The 23,263-nt window shown below is 38.4% G+C and overlaps 2 protein-coding genes across 2 annotated transcripts in view; one reads left to right on the top strand and one right to left on the bottom strand.

Annotated features, from left to right (window-relative positions):
* The window catches only part of Urod (uroporphyrinogen decarboxylase), a 152,616-nt gene that overhangs the window by 3,121 nt on the left and 126,232 nt on the right, over window positions 1–23,263 (top strand). The window lies entirely within an intron of this gene.
* LOC135700099 (uncharacterized) lies at window positions 1,545–2,189 on the bottom strand. Its single transcript, XM_065220490.1, has one exon. The coding sequence runs from the start codon at window positions 2,187–2,189 to the stop codon at window positions 1,545–1,547; it is 645 nt and encodes a 214-aa protein (XP_065076562.1).

The following is a 23,263-nucleotide window of genomic DNA, read 5'->3' as shown; positions in this document are numbered from 1 at the left end:
GCCTCACCCCTACTGACCGGATTCAGTTGCTCGTCATAAGCCGCTGTGGGCCATCCATGCCAAGAGCGTCACTGGTAAGGTTTTCTCCAGGACCCTAGAAAAAAAGCAAAAATATTTCGATCGCGAATATCTCGCGAATGGAAAATTTTAGCAAGAAATTCCTCCAATCAAATTTTCGTTTTTAATATCTGTTGAAAAAACCAAAAATTCAATGCGTTTTTTGCACGAAAAGCCGTAATTTTGTCATCATAAAAAGAGGCATTTTCATGGGAAAAGTAGTTTCCCTAACACAGTCACCGAATATTGATACAAGCACGTAATCCTCATTAAATCTACAGTCATGTCTTGGATATAACCTCTTGCTTTTTTTTAAATCGAATGTTGAATTCAGTCGTCCATATCTTTTAAATTATTACTATTACATCAAATATCAAAAATCCAAAGCCAAAATAGTTTTTGCAGTGGTACAATAATTGTTGAAAAGTCGTTATGACTACTATCCATACAGAATAATCCGTTACAAACTTCGTCAAGATACATAATTTGTCAATTCATTTAAATAAATTCATTAGATAGGGGAATTTACGTATTCTCGTCAATCTAAGCAGCATCCGCACTTCTATTAGCATTTTGTCAGCGTTACGCACATATATCACGTGTCTGTTTGTTAACATTCATCTGCTGCTTGCTTCTCTATCCATTCCAATCGACAGAATTTTTCAAACCGGTTTGAAAGCGATTTTACAACGCTCCAAACTTCTCAGGTGAGTGTGACTATTGTCGGCAGCCTCTTTTTCTTCGACAACCTTCCCATTAGAACTGCGTGTTAACCAGCTGTTCTATTATCGGCAACTCGAAATCAGCCCCATTTTGTAGTGCGTATACTTCATTTGAAGAAAAATCTGGCATAATAGGATTGCTCGGTCGTACAAATATAATCAGATTGAAGCTGAAAGACTAAAGAATCGTTTGAATACATTCAGGGAAGTGTGTTGATGGGAAAACATAGTGAAATTATCGTTTAAATTTTGGTTGCCGAAAACAGTCAATGGGTGCCGAAGTCAACATTTACCCTTGCTGTTATAAAGACAGCTTTAACGTGTGGAATGCAATGTTAATTCAAATTAATTTTTTTTTTCAATTTCTACCCAGCTGCTTATTTTTGCTCCTCGTCTTGACTGGTGAGTCCGGAACTGACAATTCGTCTTCTTTTTCTTCCATCGAATTTTAATTTCCTGCTGATTCATCATTCTGGCAACCCTGGTTCGTAACAAATCGTTTCGCATTGTTGTGTTTATGTTTCGTTGACAGCCTTCGTTTGTTAGTGACGGTTAGAAATTCATCCAATTCACTATCCGTCGATTCTTGTGCGCTATTGTTTCCATCGGAGTGTTGGTGCTGGGTGTTTTTGCTGGTTTCGCATATTGTAGATTGGGTTTGATTGGTATCGAGTAACCCAAGTAACATTGCATGTTTTATAGAGGTTTTAAAGCATTCTACAACCCTAATTCATGGTCTACAGAACCCTCATAAAACCAAAATTGTTACTTGGGTAATGTTTGTTCGCTGTTTTCATCGTTTGTAACCTTTTCTGCGTCTGTAGGGTCATTGACAGTAATGCGTGATGTAGAGCTATTACACTTTTGTCGGGGATGAGCCTTTTGTCCACAGATCCTACAGGTTTTTGCTTGATTGCGATATGTAATCAATGTTGTCTCACCGTCGATCGTCAGATAGGAAGAGATGAGTTGTTTGAGCTTCATCCGTACTACACGTACTCCATTGTAGATGCCGGGAAAATAGTTCTTCCACATTTCTATGCTGATGGAAAGAATAGTACCGTATGGTCGCATACTTTCTTTAATCACCTTGTTAGGTGTTTTCGGAGGGAGATCATGGATTCTCACGTTAACGGCTTCGTCTTCGACGAACACGGGAATTTTGTAATCTTTTTTCTCGCACTGCATAGTGTGTTGTAGATGGTGTGATGCAAAGTAGCGCTTGGCTGTTGCTGCATCTACCATCTCGACGTAGGCACAGTTTCTAACATTGTGAAACTGGATGTTTAAGGCGTCCGCTATGTCCAGTTTCAACTCACCGTACATGAATTTCTGTACGGCAGATGCATCTGGTCGCTTCGGCAACACACTAAAGTCTACTACCAAGGTGTTCTCACGTTTAGTACCCATCTGATAGAAAACTCATTAGCTTGTAACCTGATAACGAGACGGATAAAAGAAACACGTATTTCACGCACGGGGATTAGCTGTCAACTGCGTTACCTACTTTAAAAATGTACAACATAGTCAAATATACTATTCTTTGCTTCACTGAAAACCATCGTAAAGCGTCTAGCATCAAAGTTGAGGAAGTGAATCTATTACATCTCAAAATCTAACGCATTATTTTATTCTGCATGCGCTGTAATCTCGATATTTGTGTTTGATTGTCAAGAAATAATTTTTTTTTTCTTTGGTTTGTTTTTTCTGTCGATTTTGTTTTCCGTGCTGAGCACCAAGGCTACTGACGTGCCAGGAAGGCAGCTCCCACACCTGGACCCTACCTATCGACCCATCAACTCATCAACCGGGGACCAACGGCTTTACTTCCCATCCGAAGGAAGGCGTGATCAGAGATGTTATGCCTCAAGAACAGCCCGGCGGCGCCGACTGGGATTGAACCCAGGCCTGCTGGGGTGAGAGGTAATCACGCTTACCACTACACCACCGGCACCGTTAAGAAATAAAAATGGAAGGGCAAAAGTTTAGATGATGAGAGATGATTGATTTGTAAAGCTGAATTTTACTGGAAATCGACAAGGAATTTCATACTTCTTGGCAATTTTCTTGGTGACATTGTCGATGTGAGAGTAGAACATAAATTTGTCATCAATAATCACGCTTAGTTTTAAATCTCCCGAACGAAATCAATAGTCTGATCATCAATTACAACGGAGACGATATCATTTACTAAATTCTGCGAAATTACCATGAATTCAGATTTACTTGTATTCAATGTCAACTGCCTACACTTCAACCACCTACTTAGAGATTAAACATCTTCATTCAAGTGTGAGACGGATCTTCTAAATCCTTAGCTGCAATGAGTAGCACAGTATCATGTATGTATGTAAGGTAGCCACCATCCCTTCGAAGATCTTGTCTTGTATGCAGCTCCACTTAATAGCAAGATCAATTTGAGCTACCGATCTGAATTCACAATATCGCTGTATGAAGGGCCAAAAACGGTGGGGTGGACCCGTAAGCAGAGACACTTACGCGAAATCCACGGGAATTTAAGAATCTCCTTCCAACGATACGATCCAACAAATCGAATAACGCAATTCGCAATACTCATTAAGCTTCCTACAGGATGGTTTGTTAAGAAGGGCGCGTCAATCTCACTGAAACTGTTGGAGTAGAATTCACACCATCACAATCGAATCGGTAGGATAAAGAAAATGATAGTGTTTATTCCCTCCTAGACTCCGGTTGTCATATCACTCCAATCGTCCAGTTTCAGGTCAAATGATACCCTGATGCTCCCTCCCAACCCAGTATTTATTTATATATATAGTAAACATATGTAATGGAGAAATGAAATATATCAGAACATTAAAATACGTAATAATGAAAATACATTTATATGGATAAAAAAACTGGTATTCCGCAATGAAAATAATAATTATTTTACATACAATATGATGCAGCTCTATGTCTCCTCAGCTCCCAATAAGGAAGATGTAACCCTGAAATTTCCAACAAAAGACACAGAAAAGGAGATTTTGTTAGTAAGTTGGGTTCGTTGGATCAGGATTCACCTTGATAAGTGATGCGACCATGGTTTTAAATGAATCAGTGTTATCATGCATTATACTTGGATTTGCCCGAAGCCAAAACCAAATGGTGTATCATTGGGCCTTATTACGGGTGTCACTACACGGTGATAAGAAAGTGATACCATAGAGGTAACTCTAAGACAAGTAGGTCCCGAAGAAACGTGCTCAACTTTTTGGCTCACCTCTGGTACTATCTTCGGTCCCAAGCTTGTCGAATCACCCCTCGAAACATAGGAAAAACCAATAACCCCTCATTTTATCTGTCAAACTTTCATAGCGAATCAAAACAAACATTGCGTAGTACTAGAATTTCGACTAGAATAGGGGACGTTAATCGTTTGCTTGGGACCAATAGGCTACTAAAGTGGTGAGCCAATTTAAAATCGTTAGTTTCGTATTGATTGTTGGTGATACTCAGAATAAGAGCCGTGATTACCGTACAAATCAAATGTGAATCACTTCACCGTGACGACAAGTGACAACTTTTCACCGTGATGTGACATCCGTAATAAGCCCCCTTATAATATAAATCTGAAGACGTTCCATCATCGAAATGCTGAAAATGAACATAGAGCATGAGCATGAGCAAAATTGATCGCCCGCGACTGCCAACACCAAAGAGCTGAAAACCAATTCAAACAAATCAAATCAACAGACAAAACCAGGGTGAAAGCTGTAAGAGTGAATCATTACAGTATAAATCTAGTGATGTTCCGTCATCAAAGAGCTGGAAGAAAACTCAAATAATTTAAATCAATAGATCCAGTCTGAATGAAGGCTGCAAAAAGAGAATAATTATACAGCAATGACCCCATTTTGTCAGCTAGCAAAGTATGCGTATCTTAAACATTCATCTTGAAGGAGGAAGGTATGAAATTACAATTATGTGGAATTATTGAAAAATAACAGTCTGATGCGCGGAGAGATTGACAGGATCGGGTCATAACTGTAATGTGAATATTAGGAAGATTTATCATCATCAAACTATTCTTGAATTGACCTGGAAGAATGCTTGTGAATAATTGTTATACAGATAAATTAAATTGATAAACTAAATGGTTCAAACAACAACTCCAGCCTGTAAAAAAGCTGAAAATAGGGAATCTTTACAATGTGGATCCCCGACGGTCTTCTACTCAGTAAGCAAAAGCGGCAGCCACCAGGCTAGTCGATCTGCTCAATTTAAATATTGAAACCTTATTTTATGAAGTTCTTAAGAATACCAATTGAAACACAATGTAAACAAATAAAAGTTAAGAGTCTCATCCGAATCAAATGATTCCAAACAATACGCATTCATAGAAATTAAGTTTAAATAGACAAAAGTAGAAAAATGGAACAATCTCACCAAATCAGTCCAACTGAATCCCTTGCAAGCAGCTATGTCACGCTTGGTGTAGTAGCTCCGATCATAGACCCGCCCTACGGGGATCAATCCTCTGGTCGAATGTAGTCGATTGCTCCATGACGCGAACACGAAGCGACCGCTCACAAAATCATACAACGCGTAAACAAACTGAAATCAAAAACTATCACACGCGACGCCACAAATTTCTGTACCGGGAGCACAAGCGAAGAAAAAAAAACAAAAAAAAACAACAACAACAACAACAAAAACAACAACAAAAAAAAAACAACAACAAAAAAACAAACAACGCAGATAGCGACACTTCTTCTGATGCCTGCAAACATGATGCATCACTTTTTCTTTTTCGATTCCAAAACTTCTCGGAAAGCGAGAAAACCACCAATCACACACGTATAACCGTCCGGGAGGCAGAGTGCCAGCGCTAATCTGGCAAAATCAGCGAACGCACGCACAAAACAGAAATAAACTTATACACAACCGTATCCGAACAGGTTCGAAGCTGAACTGCAATGAGTAGCACAGTATCATCTGCAAAAAAGATTAAAGTCGCAAAATCGAAAAATACGTCGTAAGTCATTAATATACATAATAAATAACAGGGGCCCTAATACACTTCCCTGGGCACTCCAATATTATTCCCTACGGAACTGGCAATAGAATCATTAAAACCAGTTTGTTGATATCTGTCAGGTTGGTTGGTTGGTTGTCTTTATTAAGGAGATTTTCAGCCAGACGCTGGTCGATCTCCGGAGCTGACATCTGTCAGATAAATAGCTGTCAAACCATTTATATGCAGTACTCATAATTCATAAGCGCTTGATTGTACTTAACAATAAGGGCTTAGCAATTGTTTCAAAAGCGCGTTTCAGATCCAAAAAAACAGCAACAGTTGTATTTTTACGCTCCAAGTTGTCTTTCCACTTTGCTAACACCAAATGTAACGTAGTTTCACAAAAATGACCTTCCCGATATCCTGATTGTTCTAGTATCAACAAAGAGTTACTATTCAAACGGGTTTATCAAATGAATAAGTATGCACTTTAATGATCCTTACACAATGAAAGCACTGTACGCAGCATATGTGAGGCCTCTTCTGCAGGATTGTAACGTTGTAAAGGCTCCATATCATCATACACATGTAAACCGCATTGAATCTGTTCAAAAGCAGTTCTTGTTGTTTGCTCTAATGAAGTTAAGTTGGACGAATTTTCCGCGTCCATCTTATGAGTCACGATGTATGTCAATAAATTTAGATGTGCTCAAAAAGCGAAGAGAGTTCTCAATAGCATTCATAAGCGATGTTATTTCGCAAAAAATAAACAGTCCAGAGGTTTAGGAAAATATTGATATTTTGGACCTCACTTGCTCACAAGAGAATAGAAACATATACCAATACCAATACCAGTACCAATACCAATGAAGATACTATGCCAAAAATGAACAATTAAATAGAATGACGTCTTGCTATTGTGCATATTGCGAATCAATTGATTTAACCATGAGTAACAACTCACTTTAAAAGACTTTCTTTTCAAGGTCAGCCAGGCAATAACATAACATACTATATATACTAGGGTGGGTCACCGTTATATGGAAAAATGCAAACTTTACCTCACCAAGCGAAAACAACCCTTTTTTTCATTGATAGTTAAAATTATCACCGATTGCCTGCGAAAAGCGATTTCCTTAACGTCAAAGTTGAATTCCAACCGGTTTCACCAAACGGTGTTTGTTCAATCACCGTGTGGTGAGTGGTGGTGTTCTTCAGTACACAACGGAAGGCTCCACGCAAGCAGTTAGCTATCAAGGCTGGTCTCAACCACTGATCGGATTCAGTTCCAATCACCGTGTGTGGTGGTGTCCGGTCGCCGGCATTAGCAGCAGCAGCAGTAGTAGTGATTTCGGCACGTGGCGTTAAACATTGTTCTCCAATACACAACGAAAGGCTGCCTGCAAGCAGCGAGCTACAGCCCACATGAACATCCATAGAGGGAGGAAGAAGCCGCACCGCTAGCTCTTGGTGAGTCGCTAAGAGCCATCAATGACAAACGCGTCACCCTAATTCCAAACAACATACAGTTTACCAGCCTCATCTGAGTTTAACACCCTAATAGCTCAGCATTACTCAACCATCATGACAAAACAATGAGGATAATTGCAAATTTATAGTGAACTCCACATTTAATTTGAAATCTAGTTTGTAATATTTCTATTCTCTGCTTAAATGTAGCTGCAACAATTGCCGGATTAGACAGTCAATGAGTGTATAGTGTACGATGGATCGAAGGAAATTATTTACCATTTTTTAATTATGAACAACAGTTGTTCTCGTCTAAATGTGATTTTTATGCAAAATTTAAAAGTGCGTTATATAATACAAAATTAGATTGCGTTTTATTTCATTTTTAAATGCAATTACAATTCAATCGTATTACAACAAATTACTGATCTTTCAGCAAAATCATTGCCTCTCGGGTTTGCTGGATATCCAGTAAATATTGCTTGTGTTTCAGTAAACAACTGTGACTTTTACGTCGGGTCATTTTGCTGGTCGTTCAGCAACAATATTTTGCTGGATGAATTGCTGATTTTACAGCTCGGCAAAATCCAGCAAAACTTTGCTGGTTTCCAGCAAAACTTTGCTGGTTTCCAGCAAAACTTTGCTGGTTTCCAGCAAAATAAAAATAGTGTGTAAATCTTCCATGCCACCCAACAAACAGTTTGTGCTGATTTAAGACTGAATAAGTATTTTTTTAGCTGAAGAAGCATATGTCTGCCTGAGCAAGCTTTTATTCTGCTTCCAATGTTTGTTGGGCATGTTTTTGAAATTGGGGGGTGTAATTGAAACCAAAGTCTGTCGCGGCATGAAAGTGGTCTGTTTTTGATCCAGAGATGATGGATATTAATTCTTAATACGCCAATCGATAGGAATTTTTTGATCGAATCAGTTAAAAATAAGACTTAATCATTTTTCAAAATATCACTATTGAAAATTGCACGAATGTGCAACTTTTGCTATGATCATTAAACTTATCACCGATTGCCTGCGAAAAGCCATTTCAAAGTTGAATTTTATCCGGTCTCACCAAACTCATCAATCACCACGTTGTAAGTGGTGGTGTTTTACAGTACACAACGAAAGGCTGCCTTCAAGCAGTGAGCTGCAGCTCACCAGTAGCTCTTCGTGAGTCGCTGTGGGCCATCTATGTCAAGCGCGTCATACTAACGACTATAAACGAGATAACTCAGCTCAAATTCCTATTCCTACACAAAACACAAGCTCCTGCCGCAGTCAATAAATACGTCCCCATTGCGCACAACCCTATAGGGCTGTCCTTTGTAGTTTTTTGTTCCATTTTGGGTCCCAAACAAGTGTGCAACATTTTGGGACGATTTGTTGTAGCCTGGCTCTCCGCATTGTGATTGAAATTTGTATGGAAATTAGTGTGGGAACCTACTTTTCTGCATTTTTGTCCCTAGAGACCATAATTTTGCTGAAACTATATAACTAACCAAGTACAAATATAATCCAGAAAGTGCCTTACTACTTTGCCAATCAAATTCATCATGAATCAAATGCCAAAAATCACTTTTTCTGCCAACACTGCCGGTGTACCAATGGAAGTCAGATTAATTTCGGAGTTTCTTATCTTATCGATTTGGTATGTTTTATTTATTTATTTATTTATTTTTATTTAATACATCCATCTGACAATAAGTCTTAATGAACCAGAAGCCATAACAAATACTAAATGTATCTGGAGTTAATAATACGTCTCTGGAATTGAGCAGCAGGTTCCCCAAACTCGAACAACTCTTCAACTGTAGAAAACGTGCGAATCATACTCGTAACAGGTTCATGTTGTCCAAAAGAAGAGCGGTGTGAGTTTTGACGCAATAGGAACGTTGAGCGTAGAAATCTGCTTGGCGCACGAAAGTTCAAGCAAGAGAGTAAGTGGGTAGAGTCAATTTCACCACTTAATAACTTCGCGACGAATGTTGCCTGTTGAATTTGTCGCCGTCGTTGTAACGTGTCCATGCTTAGCAAGCGACATCTCTCAGCATACGGAGGTAAGTTTAGTGGATCTCTCCAAGGAAGTTGTCTTAATGCTCGACGAATGAATGTTTTTTGGATACGTTCTATTCTGATGTTCCAGGAAAGTTGGTAGGGAGTCCAAACAACAGATGCAGTCTCGATAATCGGACGAACGAGTGAACAGTACAGTGCTTTTAAACAGTACGGATCCGAAAAATCTCTTGAGATTCTTGATATAAAACCAAGCTGACGATTAGCCTTAGTGATTACCATTGAACGGTGTAAGTCAAACGTAAGTTTAGGGTCCAGCATTACACCTAGGTCGCTTACTTGTTCTACTCTTTCTAGAACAAATCCATCAATTGAGTAATCGAATACGATTGGCGTTCTTGTGCGATTAAATGTCATGACCACACATTTTGATATACTGACGGAAAGCTTGTTTATGCGGCACTAATCAACAAATTGGTCTAACATTGCTTGGAGCTGACGGCAATCCTCGACGTTCTTGACAACAATGTATAGTTTGAGATCATCGGCGTATATGAGCACACAACCACTCGGCAAGAGGAGCGTCACATCGTTGAAGAAGATTGTGAACAGCAATGGTCCTAAATTGCTGCCCTGGGGAACACCGGAGGTTGCAGCAAATGGTGATGAAGTGCACGAACCCAGCTTGTTCAGATGAATTATTCAAAAACAATAGCTCTATAGCATATGCGTTGTTGGAGAGGGGTGGTGGGCTTAATATACCTCCCCTCACCCCTCAATTAATAAGCCTCCTTTCTCTAACTACGAAATGGAAACATGGAAATAGTCACCGTAATGACAAAATAAAAAAAAATATGGGTCTAATACTTTGCGATACGGAACAAAACTACTAATTTTTACGAAATTCTGAGAATCACTACACTCCCGATAAAAAGTTTAAGGACACCCCCAAAAAACATGATAAATTTGCTATGTTCATATCTCTGTCATATTACGTCCAATTTTCGTTCTCTTCAGATCATTTGAAAGGTATTGAATGGAAATTTCCTCGTAGGCAAGATGTTCAACATAATTTTCAAATTTTGTGTGCTCAAAGTTCACCCAAAGTTACAATATTTTTCAAAATTTACTCTGAGGAATCGTGACTGATATTCTCAGAATTGGTTTGGCCAAATTTTGAAATAGAAGTAGTAGTAGAAGACTTATGCTATACCATTCATACCATTCAAATAACTATACCATTAGAGATCGAAAATTGAACGTAAAATGAGAGATCATTGAACAAAACATATTTGCATGGTTTTTTTGGGGTGTCCTTAAACTTATGATCGGTAGTGTATATCGTTTTGATATGGAATGGCTGATGTATATATTTTTAAACTTAGTAAAATGTAAAATAGCACTTAAGACAAGTATTGTTAAATGGTCTACCCTGATTGACGACAAATAAATAAATAAAAAAAAAACTCCGAAATGGCAATATAACGCAAAAAAAAAAACGCTAAAATTGCATGATTTCCTGAAACCATAAAACAGAACGGCATTTTATAAGCTTAAAACGGCAAAAAAAAACAGAATGGCATTGAAACAGATTGAAACGCCAAACTAGCTCAACAATATTATTTTTGGTAGATAAAATGGATAAAATAGATAAAAATTACAAAATTTCTTAAAAACGTGAAATCAGCACAAATCAGTTCAAAAAAGTAGTGTAAATTTCTGTTCAGTATGATGCACATCAATGGAGCGTCACATATCATATAAGTTTCCATTATATATCATGTAAAGTTCTGAGACAATTCATGCACTGTAGCAAATATTGTATACAAAAGCTCAATGTTGCAAACAACATTGTTTACAAGTTGCTCGGTTGCGTGAAATGAAATACAAGTTTACGCGAATGAATGTTTACATCACTATTAAAATTCAGATGTTTTATCTTTGTATAATTGTGTGGGAAGTGCAACCATACTCTATGGCCAGGGTAGTCGAGAAATTTTTAACACCCGAAAAATTCCAAGACCGGACCGGGAATCTAACCCAGCCACCTACAGTAAGGTCTTGCTTCGTAGCTGTGCCTTATCTGAGTGAGCTATGGGAGGCCTCCAAATAAGTTAAATTGGCCCTAATAATGTAAAATATCCTAGAACTTCCAAATTGCCTAAATGGCCCTAAAATTGCCATTATCAATAATCAAAAACTAGTCTGGAATAACAAAATAGCGCTGAAAACCACATTACAATCTACACAGTTTGAAAAAGTAGTGTAATACCCTGGACAGACTATGGCTTATATCATGTAATATAGGCTGTCTTGCAATAAGCACTCATACATAGGATTTCCAGTGAAAACTAGACTCCAGGTTATAAATTTCTGTTCAATATGATGCACATAAAAATAAGCTTACATTATAAACCGTGTAAAGTTCTGAGACTTTTCATGAAATGTTGCAAATATTTTTTACAAAATCCCATGTTTGTAAACAGCATTGCTTACAAGTAGCTCGTTTGCGTGAAATGAAACACAAGTTTACGTGAATGGATATTTACATCACAATTATAATAAGAATTTTTTGCTGTGTATAGAACGCGCAAATGAACTTCCTAAATGATTTTGAAATGTAAAATATTTAATACAGTATGATTCCGTTAATAAGTTTGAAATAGTATAGAAATTACCATTGTTTATATTTGTATTCCTGTTTCTTATTTTGGTTAAAGCTTTGTTTTAATTTTCGCAAGGTTCACAAGCCAACAAGTTATTGTAGCTCAAATTGGATTATTATACCATAGTTTTATAACTCAGATATATCTTGTAAATCAGCAAATCATCTTTTCATGTTTGTGTTCCAACTCTTCCCGTTCGCTGAGAGACCGTTGATTTTCACATCACGAAAGGCTAGGTTTCTGGTCTGCCTTCTAGGGCATTCTGAAACCCTAAAACACAGGACTTCTATTATTCTATGAACACAAAACACCAAAATTTCGCACACCCGCCACTTCCCGCGTAATCCTCAATACGATTTATCCTTGCGATTTCAAACCAAAACATTCAAGGTGTCAGAAATACCGGGTTGCCGGGATGGGTATTTTACAAACAATTATGCTGCATACTAACGTCACGAATGAACGCGATGAATCCGCGTTCATCAGTTTTCAATCCAGTAGTGGTTTGTTTACCTTTGTCTGTTAGGGTTGATGCATATATTATGTCACGCTCTAAGGGGGGAGGAGGGTCTAAGATTTTGTGACAAGCAATGCATTAGGTATAGGAAAAACGTCACGATAAGGGGGGGTGGTAATTTTTTGCTCGATTTAGCGTGACATAATTAATGCATGGGCCCTTAGTCGATTTAAGTGGATTTGAAGTTTAATATAAAAAAAGACTAAAGGATATGTTATCCAACCGTGGGGATACAAAGAGAAAGTCGACGAAGAGAATCGATCAATGTTACTTAGAACCTAATGCAATGTTCAGCTACATTCTTTAAAAAATAATGTAGAACATTGTTGAACAAAGCTTTTGAGAACCACTGGACATCAATAACATTTCCTCCAACGTCAACGAAAAGATCTTGAAATTGTTAGCAATTTTTAGCAATAGTAGCATTTTAGCTGTAATGAGCATTTGCAAGCTTGCTAGTAGCTAGAGATGAACTAGCCTAAGGTTAAACTTCTCTTTAATAAAGCCTTAAAAAAAAGCTTGCTAGTAGGTATGTGAGGCTTATTTGTTATTGTTTCAATTTGACGGAACGATACCTCAATTATGCCAGTTATAACAGTGAAATGATAGAAAAAGATTTTCTTTTTGAAAGGCATTTTTTGTAGCTCCATATATGTTATGCCTCGTAGCCTACGTTGTATTGTAGTGAGCAGTTGTCTGTTTCGTTGGAATATACTTTTGCAATTTGAAATTGCTCTCTGCTAGACTTCCGAGACATTAATCTTTCCAATATACCTTCGTACACCATAAATCTCATTTCCTGAAACTGCATCCTGATCAGAATGTTTCGTGTCGTTTGATATGCAAATTTTTTTCTCTTCCAAGCCTGGGAAAATTCCCACACTCTGCAACGACGAGTTTGTGCGTCAGCTAGTATCTTCAATCATCGAGACAACAGCAGCATCCTTATGCGCATCCGTCCAAACTAGGAAAAAGGATGCGATTATTTAAACTCATTTGAATAAATTGCCCAGTTTCGGCATTCATTTGCAGATGCAGATTATGGTTGATGCCTACCTATATGGTGCGCTCCCTTTTGCGTCACCTTCCGTTCCCGGCCGTGATCCAGGTGCGATAATTTATGCACCGAAAGGAAAGGGTTCGCATGCAAGTTCACTTTCGCTTTGCCAGTTTTTTTTTGGCTGTTGTTCGATTTCGATTTCCCCTTAAGCAGTTGTGAGCATTTGCACGCATACATACGATGATTGTGCAAGCAACAGGAAGAAAGTGAAAGACTCTCACTACCGCTAGCGCTTCTGCTGACGCCAGTGTTGATGACTGGAAATTGTCCCAAAATAGGAAGAGTTTCGGTTGAATAGACATTGGCGCATCTTGCAGTTGGCATCCTTTTGTGCGTGTGTTGTTCGGTGTTTGGGGTGTTTTTCTTTTCTTCCAGTTGGGCTAGGTTCCAGGCGGTAGTTTTGCTTACTTGCAGAACCTGATTTGCATATGAGTTATTTTTAATTGCCTCTTAGCTTGAGCCAGGCAATTCCATGGGTAAATTTAAAATCTTTGCATGTAAATTGGAATACAGGAGCCTGAAGCAACCAATTTGTTGTTCAATTGATTAATGAACGGCAGGTCATAGTTTTCTCACCACGCGGCGCTAGTGTACATGTGAAGTTCCAGTATAAGCTATATCTCAAGAACCTGACCTCCTAGAATGGTACTGTCTTCGGCAAAGTTGTTCAAGGGGCAAGTGCAATTGATGGGTGGTTATCAGTTAAGGACAACCAGTTCACAAATAGGCACGAAAATTTGACAGAAGGGTGAAGCAACAGCAATAGTTGGTGATATCGTTAAATTTTTTTTTTTAATTGCTCATATAAAATCACTTCATTATTTTTGAATTACTCTCATTTATTTGGTTTAAATCAAAGTTAACACACTGTTGTCTATTTTTACATTTAAATTTTTATTCTTTTGAAATTTCGCTTATGGAATACTACAAAAAGAATAAAATTCAATTTGTTTTGAAAAAACAAAAATAGTGCCAACTTTAAAAATCGATTTGTTTTCGATAAGTTCCCATCGGAGAACCCCTCGACTGTTTATCTTTTCATATTTTGACATGTTTTTAAGCAAACGGCTCGACCTGGTGCCAGGGTTGTCAAAAGTAAATCTGTGTTTTTGCTCAAAAAAAAAATCTTTGCATCTTAGTTTTTATCTAGAATAAATAATTTATTAATTGAATCCTTCAAAAATGTCCCTTGAAAAGTGATTGAGCCATTGTTCTGACAGAGACAAAAAATAGATAAAAATATGTGTATGATAAATTACTTATGGTTTGGCAAAAAAAAATACCTCTGACAGTTATCATCTTTTTTCATTCCGCAAAAAAAGCATGCATAGATATAAAAATTGGTGACGATAAAATTACACTGAAGTGCAAATTATGTTTTTTCATTAAACATCTAAAGTTTCATTTTTAAAATGTTTAATCATATTTTAAAAATCTGTGTAATCTGTTAAAATCCTAGAAATCTGTAATCTGTGAATACAGAATCTTGGTTTTAAAAACTCTGAAAAATCTGTAGAAAAATAGATTTATCTGTAGTTTTGGTAATCCTGCCTGGTGCATTTGTACACGTGATCGCATTTGATTCAGTTGGAAAAAAGGAGAACGCAGTGATTTTAAAAGCAATCGCCTTGTGTATCCGAAAATTGGTGGTCCGTGATGTGCAAAACGAACGGTGAATCGCTAGGAAGTACAGTATCAGCAAGGCGCGGTTGGGAAATTTCTTCTAAAACTAAAAACGTTCGGATCAGTGGTGGATCGCCCTGGCAGAGGCAGGAAGCGCAAACGGATGCGAGAACGGACACCAAGGTCATGCGTGAAGTCAAGAAGAACCCGAAGGTAACTGTCCGCGAGATCCAGGAAACCCTACTGCTACCAGTTACTCGTCGAACTGTTCGTCGCCGTCTCGTAGCACAGGGGTTGAATATCAAAGTTGCCCGCTGACGGCCCGCCAAACGGCTTAAGTTTGCTGAGGAGCACCCTCTAGAGTTCTGGGAAACGGTTCTCTTGACGGACGAATCAAAATTCGAGCTGTTTAACCGTAAGCGACGGGTTCGTGTGTGGTGCAGATCGGGTGAGGAGCTTCAGGAGCGCCACATCCAAGGCACGATGAAGCATGGAGGAGAAAATGTGATGGTCTGGATGGGTGTTTTTCGTGGAGTGGAATGGGTAGCCTCGTGAAAATCGACGTAATAATGACGGCAGATTCTTACATCAACATCATGTGGGAAAATATGGATGTTTCTCAGATCCAGACGGGCCTTGAAGAGAAGTTCGTACTTGAGCAGGACAACGTTCCGAAGCATGCTGCCAAGTAGATCGAGTCTTTCTTCCGCTCTTGTCGGATCAAACACTGGAATGGCCTCCACAAATCCCTTTTCTTTTTTTTCTATAATTTGTTCAAACCCGAGGTAAAGCGCGGGTTGTGCTTAGTAGGACGGAAATTAGATCAAAAACCCTATATTGAATAAATACTTTATTACAGTGTACAATGTTGGGTTGTCGAGTTATATGCCGAAAAAAAGCTTATTGAGATCGATAGATAGCATAGCATAGCATAGCATAGCATAATATAGCATAGCATAGCATAGCATAAACCAGGTTGCACAATGTCGTAGGTGATACGAGCTCCAAACTGTTGTTAAGAAAAAGACCCACCTTTATCCGTTGCTGTTGGATAGTAATTTGTGATTAATTACTACCTCTTGGATAAAGGATGTGTCTCCTTCCAACAGACCAGAGCTGTCCTAGCCACGTTCTTGCATCTAGTGGGGAAAGGGGAGGAATGTTAGTCCGACACTTACTTAAGAGAGATGCAGAGAACTCTACGACCCCTAAAAAGTGTTAGGGAAGGGTTGATTTTTGTGAGTAGGGAGGGTAAGCCATAGGATACGCCCAGCCGGCGTTGATGGCAATCGTTATATAAATAGAAGCGGTAAGTAGTTTATCTGTCCGTTGTTGCTGCCCATTACCTAAACATATTATTCAAAACAGTCTTCAGATTTTGGAATTAAGAAACGTTATCAGCTCGATCCGGTTGCTCCTTTGCGCCTGAAAATGTTTGTTGATCCTAAACATATGGACAATTCATTCTTATATGTAAAAAGTTATTAACAGTATGTGGAATCGTAGATTAGAATGATGCTTCGACCTTGGCCCTACTCCCACTGTCTGGTAGTGGCATTATGGATAAAATCTGCCTGCAATCATTTCTTATGAATGCAAGAAGTTTGAACCCGGGAGTTTGAAGGTGACAGTTCTACCGCAGCCGCAATTTCCCATTTCAAGAACGCAAGCATTTCGAAGCTATTTTCACACCTGATAAGCTCCGCTTAAATACATAACCGATGCAAATATACACCATTGATAATGTACTGAAACTTTCAATCAAGCAGTAGTGCAATACTTGATTGACGAAATGATCGTCTTGAATAAGATGGATATTTCCTATCGAGGACAGAGGAACGAAAATGTAAACAAACTTAGCTGAGCGTAACTACGCGTAGGTTAGAACAGTCGGTACCACATGCAACGGATCAGTATTTGAAAATTTTCACTTAATGCACTTTTCAACATCACTTCTGTACTTTCAAATTAACACTTCTTTAAAATGAAATTGTAAATTTATAACATTTTCACTAGAACGAAAACGACGCAGCAAAACAAAAACACGTCATTTTCGCAGCGCGGCCTACTTCGATCCAGCTTATTGAGATCGATAGATGTACCTTTATTCCACTGTTTGCTCGGATCTGAGCATTTTAAACATTGACTGTCTTCTCGATTCAACACCAGAAGTTTGATCTAATGACAAACTGAATAAGTGTAATTTGCGCATACACTGACGCTTTAATTCAACTCTAAATCAATTGGTAAAAACATACTTTTTTAGACGTCTATTAAATGTTTTCTAGCTCCATTATTAGATTTTCTTTGCATTGTTTTACAATATTGCTGAATAATGGTAAATACAGTCAGCATAATACTTTTATTACACTGTGCGTCCATGTTTTAATCGCATGCTTTTGTGAATGCTTTATAAACGACGTATCAGATTATTTATACCAAAACACTGGTTCAGCCTGACAGCAAGACGAAATCAGTAGAATTGTGGGTGCTGTTTCCGCTTTCCAAGTAGAAGATGGGGGCGACCCCGGCGTAGTGGTTAACATCCTTACCTCTCACGCCAAAGTCACGAGTTCAAATCTCACCCCCGGACAAGTCACGAATGACCCAAGAGTATTAAAGTGACTATAATAATAAAAAAAAAAAAAAAAGTGGAAGATCACGAGTTCAATCCCAAGCTTAATCCTGTTTTATTTATACTCTACGCTTAATTAGTTTAAATCTTAATCATCAATCATATCACTCACGACAACAGATTCAATGATGTAATTTAAAAAATAATCCAGCTTTCTTTCCTAGGGAATTGGAACGGTGAAGAGGTAAAATTCGTCTCATGTGAAAGAACGATTAATCATTCCCACAGGACCTTGAATGAGCTAGACTTGTGATCGGGAGTGCTGATAGGTATTCAAGCATGTTTTTGACGTAGGACTACGTCTGTGATTTCTATATGGGGGTACATTTTGTAAAAACCGAAAATGGAACATGTAACAAAATTATGAAAGGTTTTGAACATTAATAACTCAGCTGCCCCTGGACCAATTTGAATAATGTTATCACCAATCGATCAGAAATATTTCTACGCATCAATAACAATGCTTTCAAATTATTATTTTCAACAAGAAACTATTGAAAAAATGGTAATGTCATGCATTGTCCAAAGTATAATTAAATAGTGATAATTTTATCACTGTTTTCATGAAATATACGTTCTTCCCAAAACCAGTCGTCATAATCGAGTACCACTTGGTTGCACATCATTCTGCTTTAACCTGAAAATATATAAAAGAGCACTGTTGTCTATCCTCAACTCAGTTTCGCTTCAGACAGCGTGGTGAACAGGCAGTAGAAGCAGAAATAGCAGCAGTAGGAAGTTGGTGGCAGGTTAGGTAGTCCACTCTTCTACCTAACAAGCAACAATGACTGGTCGTGGCAACGGAGGAAAAGGTTTTGGTAAAGAAGGCATGGCGGTGTCAAACGTATTTCAGGTCTGATCTACGAGGTGTGCTGAAGGTTTTCCTGGAAAATGAGATCCTTGGTGCTATCACCTACAGTGAACACGCCAAGCGTAAGCGGCCATGGATGTCATCTACGCTTTGAAGCGATAGAGACGCACTCTGTACGGTTTCGGAAAATCATCACCAACTTTGGCAAACAAAACGGCCCTTTTCAGGGGCAACAAGCTTATCACTGTAAAGAGGTGGAATAGAATTTATCTGTGCCTGTTTGTTCATATTCAGAACCACACACCCCCCAACGACCCCACAAAATGCTCTCCAGAGTTGTAATCTTGTAACCAAACTTGGAAACAAGTGATTTTGACCAATTCTCTTTATCGACTTTCTCTTTAAAAAAAAAATACGACAAATTTGGACGCCTACAATTCAAAAACGGGAAAAGTTAAGATAATAGATGATCGATTAATTAAAAGAACTAAATGCTCTTCACATTTGTTCCGTCCTCTAGCGGTCCTACGCCAAGCTTTCATTTATGCCCCTAGGCACAGACCCTTATACTTTTAGTGATCATTGAGCTGCCCATATGATGTATACTAGGATAGCTCAGATGGCAAGGCAAGCGGAGATACATGGTTCGAATCCCATGTAACTACATGTGTATCTATGTGTGTAAAACATTTTATAATATCGGTGGGTGCTTCGTCAGAAATAATAAAAACTATCACTGAAAAAAACAATCCTTGTCTTCCATTCTTAATTTCGGGATAATTTTCCCACAATTGAATAAATCGTTTAATAAATGTATAATATCTAATGAAACGTTACATCACATGAGAATCAAAAGTATGCTATGATTTGTTGAAAAAAATAGAATATGTCATTTTGAAAAAATAGGCGTGAATCAAAATGGCCGGATTCCAGCAAAACTTGTTCATTTCCCCTGATGAACAATTATGCGAATATTCATGGAATTCGGAGAGGGACTGGCGTGGAACTGTTCTACTTTATGAGACAATTGGAGATCAAATCAGTTTACTCAAAGCACCAAAATCTGATATTTAAATTTATACGTCGAATCTGTGCTGTTATACACTAGCAGGCATGGCAAATCATTTACATTAATTTCGTGCATTCATTTACATTCATTTGCCTTTAACTTATTTCACCAACCGAATTACGTAAAATTATACATAAAGTTCTTGTTGGTTTTGATATTAGCTACAACTTTTGTGAAAACTGAAATCTGCATCTGTTATGCATGATGAACCAGTGCGAACAGAACCCATAATTGTTTTTCAGGGAATGTAAAGTACATTCACTGAAAAATAAAAACAAGTTCTGTCCACTCTAGTTCGTCATGCATAAGAGGTCTAGATTTGAGTTATTGACAAAACTTTGAGCTAATATCAATCTCAACAAAAGCTTTAAACATAATTGTACGGAAATCTGTTGATGACAAAATATAGAGGCAAATGAATCTAAATGATTTGCCATGCCTGTACATAAGTGAGACGTACCAGGGAAGATCTCTTAAAAGCTGTAGATCTTCATTAACTACCATACCAGCTGTATATAATTTGTACCTAGTGACCTCACAACTGGTTGTAGAATTCTGACCTCCATCGTGGAAGACATTAGAAGTCGATATCTACAGCAATTTGAGAACGTAAGCGGAGGTGGGTCAGCCACACTTCGAAACGGCGGAAACGTAATCTGCCAGCAAGCGCTTGATTGGATCCCGGCAGGACATTGTAGCAGAGACAGACCCAAGTTTTCATGACGGCGGAGCCTCAACAAGTAAATCAAGCAACCCGGCAAGGAATTTGATCTGGGCCCAGGTTGATGCAAAAAGATTACCTTTTGCACTATGGAACCCGCACATCTGCACACCTGGTTCAAAATTATATGCGACAACATTTTGTTTTCTGGATGGAAAACCAGATCAAGCGTTCGTCGCATATCGATTCTCCACGTTCTCTTCTACAAAGAAAAAAGTTTTACTTGGGAAGGAGCCTTAGATATTCTGCTCAGTAAGCGAAACCGGTAGCTACCAGGCCACCGAGCTCCTTACTTTCAATCCACTACAAGAATAATGAAATCAATTTCATAAATCATGTTGTCATGATGTTAGAAAGCGAAGCATTATCAAAAACACTTTAAGAATGTGAAAGAGCTTGATATTGAGCCTACGACATTCTTCTTAGTAAGTAAAAATGATTGTGACCAGCCAACTGAGTAGCTCATATCTCTACAAACCACAGTCGCGCAAAATGTAAAATCAATAAGAAACGAAAGCTAGAAAGGAATTCACACACAAGATTGAACCATTATTTTGATCTGGATCGATCACGCGTCCCATTGCACCACAAATATCACTCATGTTTACCAGTCCTCATCGAAGTCTATTTCTTTCAATGTGGGTTTTTCGGAATTCACATTCACACTGCCATCACTCCTCCACCTCACCACCGTTGACACAACCCACTCGAGGCTCCTGAAAAATCACGCCACACCATATGAACCACAAACCCTTCCAAACATGCTATTGGGTAACATACAGACTGGACTCGAATAAATTGTTAACCTTTCTAAGAACAGCCTCTCATACTGCCGCGAAAATTTTAAATTTCTTAATAGTTTTACGTTAGTTAACTACGTTCTTTCAATCGTTATTAATTTATATTTATCTTCATTGAGATGACCATTTTAATTTGATTTTCGTTTATTTTTTTTTATGTGTAGGATTAATTTATATATTTATTTTAATATTTTTAAAATTGTGTTATGCATATTATTTTCTTTTTGATAATAATCAATCCAGTTTTTATTCTATTTAATTTGTTAGTGAAGTATTCAATATCCTTTTACTCAACACGAGCCTTTATAAAAATCCCATGGAATTTCCTTCCTCATTCTCAAGAAAAAAGACTGCATAATTCATTCAAATTCCCGAGCTATAAAAACCTATCTCTCCTTTTGCAGCAAGAAACAGCACACAACTCAAGTTAACATCTTATAAAAAAAAAGTCCGCCAATCGACAAGTTCTCTAGCCGGTACCCCTTTCCAGTCTGGGTCGCGTCGGCTGTCGAATAGCACATGATGCAGTATCCGGTCCAAGGATATCTAACGACATCGTTTAAACGTATGCATTATGATAGTGCCAACGAAAAAAAAAACCGTCCTGGCATAGCAGAAAAAAGATGCATTTAAAAAACTCTTCACAAACCGTCACAGGTCTCATATTCCTGGAGGCAAACTGCCAGGATCACAGAGAGCACCAACCGTCAACGTGGCCCTCTTGAAGAAGTTTGCTACCGGCGGTGTTGGGATGACAGAGGGGAAGCCTATTTTGCATAGTAATCTAATTTAAATTCATCGTAAATTTAAATAGCTGAAAAGCAATTCATTCGAGGACGGTGCGCTCAACACATGGTGAATGCACCGTTTTGGCGATATGTGTGAGTGAAAATTTGTTATCTTCAATTATATTCTCTCGTACAAACGAAGCTCCACTTCACTTCGTCATATTCATCTTGCGCAAATTTATACACGAACGCAACGAGTTCTGATATTTTTCCTAATAAATTCGTGGTTTTTGAACATTCGTCACACTTTTAATTTAAGGCCACTCCAGGAAATCAATCGCCCATCTGTTTCCCGTGACACGTCAATTGTTCGATCAACCGATGTTTGCTCACCACGTAACTGATCACCCTCAATTCCACCACAGGAACAGAAAATCGTTCAGAAATTACATATTAGCATATGTAAAATTTGTTCCTACCGAAAGGCATCCATCTATCTACTCGCAAAGGCCCGCCTGCCTCCCAACTGCTTCCCTGACCAAATTGCGGCGGCCAAACAATCCATTCCGCTCGCTTTCCGGTTGCCTCACAAATTAACAAACAAAGAAGCGAAACGAAAGCACAATCCTCACACCACCACCCGGTGTGAAAGGTTTCTTCGGGAAGGAATCTTGAAAAGTAAAAGAAGCAAGAATAGCCCCTCGCTCGGAGAAGAAAGGATTGTGCGTGTGTGTAGTAAAATAGTACAAACAACCAGAACAACAGACCGACCGAAAGAGAACTTCAACACCTTTTCAAGTAACGTCCGGTCCTGCCGAGCCGAACATCGAATGAACGGGGAAGTCGATATGTAGATCCATTGCGCAACAGGTCACCTCGCCGCAGGTATCGCACACTCACGTGAAAGCGAAAGGAACCTCAAGGATGCATTACGTTTTTGGATTTTTGGATGTTTGTCTATTTAGTTAGGATGCATGATGAGCCTTGACGAGCGAGAGTGACTCTGCTGCAAGAGTTGAGGGTGTCAAAATACCGAGTCAATATTGAAATTTGAAATTTAAGGTGCTATATCCTTTCGCTACAGAGGAAGTCTTTTGTTCCGTGAATTTTGGCGTTTTTAAATCATCATGGAAAAGGAAATGCATTCAAATCGAAACTGATTCCGAGTTACAAAAGTGAGTGAAAGTGATTCAGAAAAGAGAGACAATGATGTTCCGGGAATCCTGGCTACATTTGGTTTATGATTAATGAATTAGGGTGAAAGAGTATGCTAATTTTTTTTAGACATGGAAATATACGATGCTGTGTAAAACGGAAAGTAAAAGTGACTCATTTGCATATCCTACAAGAATGCTTGCATTATTGAGCATTTCGATTTTCATATTGGAATGTCCGGTTA

Source organism: Ochlerotatus camptorhynchus, unplaced genomic scaffold (genome assembly GCF_037179485.1).
Source record: "Ochlerotatus camptorhynchus isolate MF236.1 unplaced genomic scaffold, CSIRO-AGI_Acam_v1.1 ptg000128l, whole genome shotgun sequence".
NCBI lineage: Eukaryota > Metazoa > Arthropoda > Insecta > Diptera > Culicidae > Ochlerotatus > Ochlerotatus camptorhynchus.
This window is presented reverse-complemented; position numbering and strand designations above follow the sequence as displayed.

Coding starts and splice junctions, on each gene's coding strand:
- LOC135700099 (XM_065220490.1), bottom strand. CDS start 2,189: ATGGGTACTAAACGTGAGAACACCTTGGTAGTAGACTTTAGTGTGTTG.